This window comes from Stenella coeruleoalba (genome assembly GCF_951394435.1).
Source record: "Stenella coeruleoalba genome assembly, chromosome: X".
Classification (NCBI taxonomy): Eukaryota; Metazoa; Chordata; class Mammalia; order Artiodactyla; family Delphinidae; genus Stenella; species Stenella coeruleoalba.
The window spans coordinates 67,874,246-67,887,729 of record NC_137152.1 but is presented as its reverse complement, the minus strand read 5'-3'; the positions used below and the strand labels follow the sequence as shown (position 1 = coordinate 67,887,729).

The following is a 13,484-nucleotide window of genomic DNA, read 5'->3' as shown; positions in this document are numbered from 1 at the left end:
TATCATCAGACACTTGATAATACTATACAGACTTTTGACCTGAATTGATATCAGACTAAACTGTTCAGTATGTAAACTTCGCCATTCAGTTTTTTAAAAATCAAGACAATGATTTTTCATATCTGATATTCTGAAACATTGCCTAGTCTAAACTTTCCCAACAACAGTTAAGCAAGCTCAACTTTTAGTTCTGTCAGAAGGCTGGAATGGAGTTCTGTTGGATCAAGTGACTTGGACCTATTTAATAAAACATAGGTGCTTTCCTACAATCATCTCACTACCTTGGCCTTTAGCTCCCTCTGACCATTGTTTGTCGACCCTTTTTATACGAACATACTTCTCCCTGATCATAGAGAAATCAAAAGTAAAAATATTTGAATAACTTTGCTTTTAACTCTATCTTTTACCATTACACCATTAGCCTGAAGCAATGGGTCAGGGCTAGAGATAGATTTGAGAGTCAGCCTCATAAAACAAGAGGTGGAGTACAGGATTAGTTATACAATGAAAACTCCACTGCTGATGCTTATAAAATTCATTTGGTGTTAAATTTATAATTAGTGTTATTATTTAATATTCTAAGATAGTTCTGTATATCAATTTTGATAAATAACTGAACTATTTTACCTTAATGGTTTTATGTAGCTAAACTTTTAAAAAACCAGACCTATAGCCTCTTGGGACATTCATATTTGCTTTGCTTTTCAAAGCCTTCTATTTCACAAAAATCACACAACACCATCTGTTAATAGTATATTTAAAAATGTTTGTATCTGGATAGTGCATTACAATTCGCAGGCACTTTTTCATTTAAACCTAATAACAATTTTATGAGGTAAGTAAAGTCAAGACTTCAGATGACCTTCGAAACAGCTTAGTCAAAATGCAAATCACTGTTGTTATTTTTTTTTAACATCTTTATTGGGGTATAATTGCTTTACAATGGTGTCTTAGTTTCTGCTTTATAACAAAGTGAATCAGTTATACATATACATATGTTCCCATATCTCTTCCCTCTTGCATCTCCCTCCCTCCCACCCTCCCTATCCCACCCCTCCAGGCCTTCACAAAGCACGGAGCTGATCTCCCTGTGCTATGCGGCTGCTTCCCACTAGCTATCTACCTTACGTTTGGTAGTGTATATATGTTGTTATTTTTATTACCAGTAATGTATATGGCAGACATTCCTGATCCTTACTCTATCCCTTGCTCTTACCATCAATATGGGAAGTTTCATTTTCTACTTTTTCCATGTCTTCAGTTATTTTAATTTTTAAAGAATAAATTATTTTTATAATCAAAAACACTAAAGGATTTTAAAAGTCTGTTAGAACTGAATTAGCTTCTAAAGGGATATCACGTCTAAGGGGAAATCAAATTCATCATCATAAATGAGGTTTTTTCAGTACTAAACATAAAATATCCATATTACTGAGTGAAACAAAATAACTGCCAGAAATATAATTAAGGATTCTCTGAACAAGTCTGGAGCTGAGAATAAGAAATCAACTCTTACTGTCTCATCCACCAGTGTAAGAAGTGTAGCATAATCATGAAGCCTGAGGAATGCAGAGTGTCAAGCCCTTGGGTTTTCAAGTAGAAAACAGAGCAATTACCATTATTAAATGGTCAAATAATTTATATGCATTTATTAATAAAAATAGGTGAGTATTAACATTATCTGCATAAAGGAGAAATAAAACAATTGGAGAAGCAGATCAACGAAGGCACAAATGCATTCTCAGAGAAGGAGCACAAACTTTGGTGAGAATGATTGGTAAGTCTCTCTGAGGTGTGCAAGGGTGGTCAGCATCTGTTTCATATTTAGATGTAGTCGGTCTGCCAGAGAGTGTCTAATCTCATTTCTTATATAGTATCCCTGAGCTTCAAGCTCTCTTTTCCTCATATCCAGGCATGTGGAAAAGTGATGGATGAGGCTCAGGAATTGAAAGAGGGTGTCAGTTTCACACTTTACTCTTTGCCCAACTGCATTAAGGTGGTTGCCTCAAAATGCTATATATCCAAGAAATGTGAAGGGCAGATATGGATGAAGGAATTTTTATTCTTCATCTCAATCTCTTACTTTAGTTACTAGGATACAGATATTAATAGCACTGGATGCAGATATTAACAGCACTGTGTATATGTGTTTGTGTGTAGTTTAAGTTCAGATTTCAACAATCAGAGCTGACTGGATTACCCCACTTAATACCCATTCCCTATTCACATATAAAGCTTATTCAAAATGATACTGCTAATGATATTAACAAGTTATTGATCTGATATTTTGCCAGGCTGTTTGGCAGGTCATGTGTTCCTAATTAAATTTTCATTGATCCTTGAGGAACAGCATTATAATGAACAAGGATTAGATTTGAAAGCTTTGCACACAGTATGCAAATATAAACATAAATATACAATAAATTATTTTAAAGAGTTTTTAAGGTCGGTTTTGCATACCTCTCCTCCATAAAAAATCCATAGATTCTTTTTAAAGTCACTTAACGTGCTAATGGTTCAAAACTGTTTTAGGTTTCCACTTAGAAGATGTATTGGATGCCCAGATACAGAACATAATTTAAATTTTTACTTAGCAGTATAATATAGTAGAGCTATAGGCTCTATGTTCAAATCCCAGACTCATTTTTTACTAGTAGTTTAACTTTGGGAAGTTTTTCAGCCTCTCTGTGTCTCTGCCTCAGTTCCTCACCTATAAACCCTCATAAATTTGTGAGGATGACAGATATTCCATGTAAAGCTTCTTGCATGGTCAGAGTGAATGACCAGTAAGTCACTACCTTTTGTTTACTTAGCAGATTAAAAACCTGGCTAGACAGCTTGATGATATTCTCTTCCTCTCCAGAATGGTGGTGGTGTGCTTGGGTTCTATGGTATATATACACACTAGGAAGATGTCCCTTTTCTGAAGACACCCTCAGTGAATATTCTAGAGTTCCGTGGTGCTGAAATATCTTGCAGGGAAAAACCTGGTGGTTAAGTAGGCCTTATGATTGTAATTTCAAGTAGTGATAAATATAAGTGCTGAGCATATTTAATCTCATTATATCAGGTAAGGCACCTCTCAGGACTTGCAGCTCCCTTAACAACTAGATATTAAAAAGGCAATCAAACTCAGTGTTTCCTAAGGCACAAATCAAGTCAGGGTACATTCCTTTGTAAAAATGTGAAACAATAAATATAAGTGCTAAAATGCAAAGGGTTTCTGGAATGGTTAGATTTTTCTTGACCAAATCTCCCACCTACAGACAGCAATTTAATCATTTAGACAAATCTTCCTCAATTTAAATTAGAAAGCCACACGAGGCCTGGAGCAAGATAAACAGGTCCACAAATTAGAGAGTGTTGCTAGAAGGAAACCTCATAGCAATCTCCCTTAACTGCAATTACTAGCTGGGTTTTGCAAAGAATGCAGATTTATCTGTGAAAACTAATGTGTCCTTAGGCTAATACCCCTTATTTTGGTCTGGGACTCTGGAATGATAATACTCATGTTTGTAATTACCTTTGCTAAGCTTAAGAACCATGGGAAAGCCACTTTCATGTGATATTTGTGACCTTTTTTCTGCAGTAAGTTTTGGCATGGGCATGTCTTTGTTTGCCTATTTACAGTTCAAGTGAATTTCCAAGACTGTGAATTTGGAAGCTCTGGCTTTAGCCCTGAAATTCCACATTCCTGCTCTTTCCAGACTTCCTTACCCTACTGGACAGCCTAGTAGCTATCTCCATAACAAAGCAGGGCCTCTCCCGGCAGGTAAACCTACCCAGTGATTCCTCCCCTCAGGGGCGTGGCAGTACTATTTCCTGGAGCAATCTCACGGGGTGGTTCCACTTTGCATTTGCACTCAATTACTTTATTTGCTGCCTCCTCTGTAGCTGCCAGACCTGCTTCTGCTGTTGCTCAGGTAACTCCCATCTCTCCCTGGCACCACTATAGGCAGAGGTGGTTGATAAAAGGCTTCTAACGTGTGCCTGCCTGCCTGCTTTCCTACCCCTTTCTTTCATGATCTCTCTCTGTTTGTTCCTTAGGGAGAGCATCTGGGGAGTACCTTGGTGACCACTGAGAAGATGATGAGCTCAAACTATTGGAGTGAGATGAGCAGCAGCAGCTGTGGGACTCAGCAATCCCCAGAAGTGCTGCAGTGCCAGCCCCAGCATTACCGCTGCTACCATCAGTCAAGACAAGCCCAGCAGCCTCCAGAAAAAAATGTAGTGTATGAGCGAGTGAGGACCTACAGTGGGCCCATGAACAAGGTGGTTGAGGCCTTGGACCCCATCGGCTCACGGGAAGTGTGCTCCCCTCTCAAAACTGCCTCCTCCTACCAAAGCTTGCTTTGGAGCGACCGTTCCCAGGTACCACAAAGACAGCTATGCCAGAAAAGGGAAATCTTTGTTGCCTTTGTTTGCTTTTGAACCTCATTTCTTTTCTTTCTGCTTCTCTGGCTCTGTTCTACAGGATATTATCTCTTGGATTGCAGCTATATACGCAATGTACGGTCACCCAAATTCCATCTCTTGGCTGTTCTTTCATTTACTAGTTCTTGTAGCCATTTGTTTATGAGTTCCAGTGATTTTCATAATCTAACTAGAGCATAGGATGGTTCATTTTTTGTTGAATTAGATTGGAATATATGACCTGAGGTATTCTTTTGCTCCTACCACAAAGCAATCCTCAACTAGAATACCATCATTTTTATAAAATAGGTTCCCACTGATTCACTTCATATCAAAAGTAAACAGGTTTTTTTGTATCAAATATGGCGGTGCAGGGGCAATGGCATGTATGGAGTGACGAGCAATTATTTGTGTTTAGCAAATAGGATGCTACTCCAGGATAAGTGACAGGCACAATGTCTATTTCAATTGTCATATGTGTTTCATCTTTTGAAAATGATGCATTTGTTCTTGCATAGTCAAGGTGGATAATTTATGAATATTAGTAGAAGGAATATTGAAAGAGTGAATATAAGATTGAGGAAGGCAAGATGTAAGCAATTGTTACATGAAAGCTAAAAATTGTGGAAGTCTAAGACACCCTTTAAAATGAAACAAATTTGTTTTTAAAGGGGTTAGTTTAACATCAGTATCTGTGTTAATAAACTTGCCAATGAGTATGAAAGAACACTGTAAGACAATACAAAATTAACAGCTCTATGTCTGTTTTCATCTTTGACTCTCTTTATATTAAATTTGCATGTCTTTAAGCTTTCTGGAAACTTCAGTCCAAACTAAAATTATGTTTCAAGATACAAGTAGTACTGTGAAAAGCTCAAAAAGCAACCATCGGGATGATATCCTATGTTGCATTGTTATGCTGATCTGGAATAAAATGGATTATTTTTCCCAAAACAATAATTTTAATTAGGATATGAAGCAATATTTCTAAAGTATATAATGAAACTATTTTAAAAAGAAGTTTTAAAAGATACAGGTAACCCAACAACTACAAAGGCCACAATTTTCCTGTTTTATTTCACTCCTAGCTTAATTTGAGGGAAAAATATGAAGAAAAACCCAGTATTCACTGTCAGTAATTTCCTATTTGAGAAAAACTCCACCTGCATTGAAGTCAAAGGGAAGAAAAATAAAAGGTCAAAACTACTAGTTTGTGATAATAATAGTGCAAATGTACATTCCAGTATTCAGTGATATTAATGAACAACAAAGTGGGTGTCACCTATGTTCCTGAGTAGCCCCAAAACAATGGGGAAGTTGAAACAACAGTTATCATTATCATACGAATGCTAAAATCACCCTATCTGGCGTAGTTATTTAAATACGTTAACCTCTTTTCTTATCAACTTCTAGTAAAAGAAAAATAAATAGATAAAAATTTAAAAAGCTTAAATTTGGCAAATTATAAACATTGACCACAGAATAACTTTTAGGGTCACACTTTATTGTATACTCCATGGTTCAACTTTCCTTTTTAATATTCTTGGGACCAAGCTGGTTGAGCTTTTTACGAGACTCACCTTTCTATCTGATATTTGCTAAGTGATCCTCACAAGACTAGCTCTATCCTGAAATGTAGTTCCCCAAAGGAGTTTATAAAGAGCCTTAGGGACAGAAAGTATGGCCTCAGAAACAGGGAAAAGAAATTGGAATGGAGGGTGTTGTGAAGTCTGAAGTGATTTATAATTGAAAAGAAAGAAAAGGGCTGGGTAAGGAAGAGGGAGGTGAACTTCTAGATATGTGGTAAAGGAAAAAAAATAAGAATCTTCATTCTCTTAGTGAAATTAGAAAGAAAATTTGACTATAAAATTTCAAACTGAGTTCGATATCAATGGGCATTCATAAATCCACTAAAAGATAATTTGGCAAGAAAACTTTTAGATAGCTGCCACAAAGAATGTGACTAGGAAACTATTAGTCTATTATTTTATTTCTTTTCTCCCTGTTTAGTGGCAGGATGGCATTATATAAAGTAGAACCTAAAATTGATCTGAAATTACCTTCATGTTAACAAAATGAGTAAAATGTAGTGGCAGCTTTATTATATACCATGCCAAGCACAAGCAAGTAGTACACATTACTTAAAACACTTTTTGTTTTATGCTTTAAAATTCTCTCCTTAATATGCCATGTTTCAATGACATTTTGAGTTGGTATATAGCAATTATTCTGATGCTAAAGTTTGTGACCATGGCAGCTAGGAAGATAAGTATTATAATCAATTGTTAGTTATCATGAATTCAATTAAACTTTTACTTGAATTGTTTTTAGCATTTTTGTGTTTGGATGATAGTAAAAGAATTCCTAAGATTAAAAAAATATATAATTGCCAGTAGTAAAATATGTTCCCTTTGAGAAACCGAAATTGATGTCACTCTGCTTTGCTTCCTGAATCTTAATTTTCGCTTATGTAATAGACATTTTGGATTTAACCAAATGCTTTTTGCAGCACTTTAGTATTTTCTATTTCTGGCTTTTTGGCCCACGTTTTTCCTTTCTTGTGCACTAAAATAGTGCTTATGGACATAAACATATTTTAAATTTCTCCAGATATAATGTTGCTTTGCTTCTTGTCTAAAATTTATCAGATATATTTTATGATTCCCTCAGTTATTATTTTGTCTGACTGATAAAGTGTTTCTCAGAGAAAACTGACTATAGAAACCAGGTATGGTGAAATTGTCTAAATTGATGGTAGAATTAAAATTACTAAGTTTATCCATATGAACAGGAAAAAATCAAAAGCAGGTGTAATCAAGGTCATATGTGCATTTTAGAACTGAATATAGTCTTGTAAATAAATGGAATTCTAGAAACTACATAAAACTAAAGAAAACAAAAACCTTATGGCTCAACCTTTTAAAAGGCCTAAATATTAAACAACCGTCATTAACTCAGAATGAAACACTGCCTCAGATGAACAGCATTGATGTTAATATGCATTGAACGTATGTATTTCTCTTCCATTAATTTTAGTTTTTTATGAAGTTCAAGATATTTTCCACATATACAGAAGAGTTCTGTTGTGAGAGAGAGAAATTGATCAAAATAAAATATTTTTAATACCATTCATTAATTGAACACATATTTATTAAGTGCCTATTATATAAGAAGCACCATGATTATCTGGATAAATACCATTTGCTTATCCAGGGAGAGTTCATATTGAGGACAGATATACACGACCTGATCTGTAGGTGTCCTATATGTTTAGATTTCATTTTAAAATATAATTTTGTGCTTTTGCCATCAATATTTTATTGAATAAAACATTTTGGTGCAAGAAGGGATCTCTTAGAGATTGTGTTTTATGGATTACCATTTTCTTAAATTTGAAACTTGCAACCAAATTTAGCTCCAGAAAGCAGCCCAGGGGAGAATGTGAGTGAGTTTATGAATGGCCTCTGCTCTCAATAATTACCCAGCTTGGGCTTTTCTTTGTTTACATGACTTTTTTCCTTTTTCTTTGGTTACAGAGATAGTGGCTAGTTCCCTTACTGTGCCAGGATTTATATACACTATCATAAAATTTTCCTGTTCTGTGGGGATGGGTGTGTTGCTTTGAAAAATTGTTGTTCAAAGGAGTGGTCACTAAAGTGAATGATTATTCAGGGAAGTAGGTTGCCTGAGAAAGCAATGAGGTTAAAGGATAAAGAGGCCCAGTTTTCAGCTTTGGTCATCCCTTTTGTACTTACAATTAAATGAAGCTATAGAAATTGAGTGCAAGTAATTGCTGGGTGAAAATGTCCTTGCCAATTGTCTCTTGTTTAAGGGAGGTCTGATAAATTGCTAGGCCTGTTTTGAGTCAATGGCACTCATGAGCTATCATTGTGTGTGTGTGTGTGTGTGTGTGTGTGTGTGTGTGTGAGAGAGAGAGAGAGAGAGAGAGAGAGAGAGAGAGAGAGAGAGAAAGGTGGTGGGGGCAAAGGGGAGGGAGGTGAACTTTTCCTTTAACTGTTGTGATCCAAATTTTTTTTCTTGACAATTCTTGGTAAAATAACTGCAAGTTTGCCATGCTCTTAAACCCTACTTAAAAGTGAAAACCTTTCTAAACAGGTATATTTGAGCTAACTTTTTCTTCACAACAGCAGCTATCTTAATAGCCATCCTTTTTTGGCTTCCAATGGAACGTATGTACTTTGAGTTTTTAAATTAAGTCAAAAAGCATGCGCTACAAAGGGACTGTATACTTTATTTTCTCTCCTAGTTGCCTTCAAGAAAAGAAAGAATCCAGAAATGGGTCTCTTAAATGAGAGATTTTCCTTGGAGGGAAGGGATGAGTGGAAGGAGTTCTATTACTATTACATTCTATTGCTTTCTTTACATGAGAACAGAATCACAGATTTTATCCTAAATTAAGGAAGTGTTTGTTTCATATAAACAGAGGTCATTATAATTTACATGTTTCTTCATGTACAAAGTTCAGAACAGCATCTCAACAATAACCTAAGGCAAGTGTTTAACCATGTTACTGTCTTTGACAGTTTCTAACAAAAGCATCTCCCAAACTATTCCGAAAATTTATTTAAATGGCCTATTTAAATGGCCGTTTGCCTTGGCAAATTCTGTCAGCATAAATTTCAGGTGGTTTTTAAAGATACTGCTTCTTTTGAAACTATTCAGCCTAGCCTTTTCCTAAGTCACTCTTATTACTTTCAGTGATTCTCATAGTCATTAAAACTGACAGAAGCGTATAGAAGGCTCCCATGGTTTTCCTTCTTGGAACATTATATTATGTATTAGTTTTTAAGTAAAGTTTTAAAATTCAAATTAGGCAACATGAAAGAGTGCCATGTTTATTTCAACAAGATTCCAAATATTTAAAGAACAAAGTCCTGTACTATGCATGTAATCTTTTCTATTACCTAATTCTCGTTCCCAGCAGTCTTGCTGTCTCTCCCTTACATATTGCACCGAGGTCTTGAACTCTTTGATCAGAGCTATCAATAGGAAAATGAAAGCCAATAGGTATTGACTGAAAATGTTCATATTACGTAGAGCCTAAAGATCAGTCACAGAGAACATTGTGTGGAGAAAGTGCCCATGCAAATGAATCTATGTGTAGTGTCCCAGAGAGAACTACAAATAATAAATGTGCATTGATGAGGTAGACTTGGGGAGAACTGAACTATGAAACAGTCAAGTGTAGTGGCTAATAGTGTAAGCTTAGGTTTTAAACTTCTTTGGTTTAATTCCTGGTTCAGGGACTTGCTAGCTATATGCTTCAGTTGCCTCATCTATAAAATGGGGTGATAATAACACCTAAGTCATAGGATTGTTACTAGAGTCAAATGCGATAATATACGGTGAAAATTACACAGCACAGTGCCTGACACATCATGTTAATGTTGTATTACCCAGAATAAATGACTTGACCTCTCATGACCTAGTGTCCTCATTTGTAAAGTGGGGACAATAATACCTTCCTTCAGAGTTGTAGTGAGTATTGAGATAACATGTGAAGTGTCCAGCACAGAGTTAGCACTGGATAATTCTTTCTGTTTGTATTATTGATTTATAAAAATATAGCCAACAAAAGCTGATAGCTGCACAAACTATGGTAATAAACTAAATGAATAGACTATAAAGTAAGGGTTCCTTTGACACTGGGAAGATTAGGTAAACACATATGCTTGAAAGGCTTATTAGGGCTCTACTAGCTAAGAAAGACTAACAAGGAAAACCATTAAAGCAATTTTCTGAAACATGGTATATGATCAAAAGACTGGAGCAGCAGGGATGTATTTATAATGTTTACTGGCATAAATATCCTTTAGAAAGAGTAATTTGGAAGTTCCCATGCTCTTAGAGTCTTTGAACTTGAACCTCAATATTTGAAATGAAGTTTTTTTTAGTGTGTGTGTTGTTTTTTCCTTTTTAAAATGTAGTGATGCTGACATTAAAGCTTGCTTGCAGTCTGCCTCTTACCTAATGCACTTAATACTTCCTCTAGAGCTACACTTCCAGTAGGGTAGTATGTGGTTAATTACATTAACATTTAAATTAATTCAAATCCAATAAAACTAATTATTCAGTTCCTCAGCTGCAATAGCCACATTTTAAGTGCTCAACAGCCACATGTGGCTAGTGACTACTGAACTGTACGGCACAGATACAGGGCATTTCCACCACTGCAGAGAGTTCTACTGGACACTACAGATCTATATATTCAAGCTACTCATTTACGTATAGAACTACCTCTAAGATCATTACAATTCAAAGAAATTCATGGTGGTGCAAATGTGCGATCAAAGGGCTGCCAAAGTACAGGGTCAGCTTTAACGGAAACATAGGAATGAAACAAAAAAGGAAGCCACAAACTTTCAAAGTACAAGTTTAGAATGACAATTTCAGTAGAAGAAGAATTAAATTCATAAAATTTTTGAAAAGAGCTGAATGAAATATTTTTCTGTATGTATGCAGGTATAGTCATCCTTTGCTATCTGAGGAGGATTGATACTTGGACCTCTGCTCCGGACACCAAAATCCACTTATGCTCAAGTATCTTTATTTTGTTGTTAGTTTCTGCTTTATAACAAAGTGAATCAGTTATACATATAAAAATGTTCCCAAATCTCTTCCCTCTTGCGTCTCCTTCCCTCCCATCCTCCCTATCCCACCCATTCAGGTGGTCTCAAAGCGCCGAGCTTATCTCCCTGTGTTATGTGGCTGTTTCCCACTAGCTATCTATTTTAGGTTTGGTAGTGTCCATGCCACTCTCTCACTTTGTCACAGCTTACCCTTCCCCCTCCACGTATCCTCAAGTCCATTCTCTAGTAGGTCTGTGTATTTATTCCTGTCTTACCCCTAGGTTTTTCATGACATTTTTTTTTCTTAAATTCCATATATATGTGTTAGCATATGGTATTTGTCTTTCTCTTTCTGGCTTACTTCACTCTGTATGACAGACTCCAGGTCTATCCATCTAATTACAAACCGCTCAATTTCGTTTCTTTTTATGGCTGAGTAATATTCCACTGTATATATGTGCCACATCTTCTTTATCCATTCATCCGATGATGGACACGTAGGTTGTTTCCATCTCCAGGCTATTGTAAATAGAGCTGCAATGAACATTTTGGTACATGACTCTTTAAATTATGGTATTCTCAGGGTATATGCCCAGTAGTGGGATTGCTGGGTCATATGGTAGTTCTATTTGTAGTTTTTTAAGGAACCTCCATACTGTTCTCCATAGTGGCTGTATCAATTTACATTCTAACCAACAGTGCAAGATGGTTCCCTTTCCTCCACACCCTCTTCAGCATTTATTGTTTCTAGATTTTTTGATGATGGCCATTCTGACTGGTGAGATGATACCTCATTGTAGTTTTGATTTGCATTTCTCTAATGATTAATGAAGTTGAGCATTTTTTAATGTGTTTGTTGGCAGTCTGTATATCTTCTTTGGCGAAATGTCTATTTAGGTCTTCTGCCCATTGGATTGGGTTGTTTGTTTTTTTTGTTATTGAGCTGCATGAGCTGTTTATAAATTTTGGAGATTAATTCTTTGTCAGTTGCTTCATTTGCAAATATTTTCTCCCATTCTGAGGGCTGTCTTTTGGTCTTGTTTGTGGTTTCCTTTGCTGTGCAAAAGCTTTGAAGTTTAATTAGGCCTCATTTGTTTATTTTTGTTTTTATTTCCATTTCTCTAGGGGGTGGGTCAAAAAGGATCTTGCTGTGATTTATGTCTTAGAGTGTTTTACCTATGTTTTCCTCTAAGAGTTTGATAGTTTCTGGCCTTACATTTAGGTCTTTAATCCATTTTGAGTTTATTTTTGTGTAAGGTGTTAGGGAGTGATCTAATCTCATACTTTTACATGTACCTGTCCAGTTTTCCCAGCACCACTTATTGAAGAGGCTGTCCTTTATCCACTATACATTCCTGCCTCCTTTATCAAAGATAAGGTGTCCATATGTGCATGGGTTTATCTCTGGGCTTTCTATCCTCTTACATTGATCTATATTTCTGTTTTTGTGCCAGTACCATACTGTCATGATTACTGTAGCTTTGTAGTATTGTCTGAAGTCAGGGAGACTGATTCCTCCTGTTCCGTTTTTCGTTCTCAACATTGCTTTGGCTATTCGGAGTCTTTTGTGTTTCCATACAAATTGTGAAATTTTTTGTTCTAATTCTTTGAAAAATGTCAGTGGTAGCTGGATAGGGATTGCATTAAATCTGTACATTGCTTTGGGTAGTAGAGTCATTTTCACAATGTTGATTCTTCCAATCTAAGAACATGGTATATCTCTCCATCTATTTGTATCATCTTTAATTTCTTTCATCAGTGTCTTATAATTTTCTACATACAGGTCTTTTGTCTCCTTAGGTAGGTTTATTCCTAGATATTTTATTCTTTTTGTTGCAATGGTAAATGGGAGCGTTTTCTTGATTTCACTTTCAGATGTTTCATCATTAGTGTATAGGAATGCCAGAGATTTCTGTGCATTAATTTTGTGTCCTGCCAATTTACCAAATTTATTGATTAGCTCTAGTAGTTTTCTGGTAGCATGTTTAGGATTCTCTATGTATAGTATCATGTCATCTGCAAACAGTGACAGCTTTACTTCCTTTCCGATTTGGATTCCTTTTATTTCCTTTTATTCCCTGATTGCTGTGGATAAAACTTCCAAAACTATGTTGAATAACAGTGGTGAGAGTGGGCAACCTTGTCTTGTTCCTGATCTTAGTGGAAATGCTTTCAGTTTTTCACCATTGAGGACAATGTTGGCTGGGGATTTGTCATATATGGCCTTTATTATTCTGAGGAAAGTTCCCTGTATGCCTACTTTCCACAGGGATTTTATCATAAATGGGTGTTGAATTTTGTCGAAAACTTTCTCTGCATCTATTGAGATGATCATATGGTTTTTCTCCTCCACTTTTTTAATATAGTTTATAACATTGATTATTTTGCATATATTGAAGAATCCTTGCATTCCTGGAATAAACCCCACTTGATCATGGTGTATGATCCTTTTAATGTGCTGTTGGATTCTGTTTGCTAGTA

The 13,484-nt window shown here is 35.8% G+C and overlaps 1 protein-coding gene across 1 annotated transcript in view; it reads left to right on the top strand.

Moving 5' to 3' along the window:
- Window positions 1-4,086: 4,086 nt before the first annotated feature.
- The window catches only part of POF1B (POF1B actin binding protein), a gene marked incomplete at both ends in the record, with an annotated part of 100,388 nt that continues 90,990 nt past the window's right edge, over window positions 4,087-13,484 (top strand). The window contains one exon of the mRNA XM_079910980.1: window positions 4,087-4,371. Within this exon, the coding sequence (XP_079767106.1) occupies window positions 4,087-4,371 (285 nt within the window). The remainder of the gene's footprint in view (window positions 4,372-13,484) is intronic.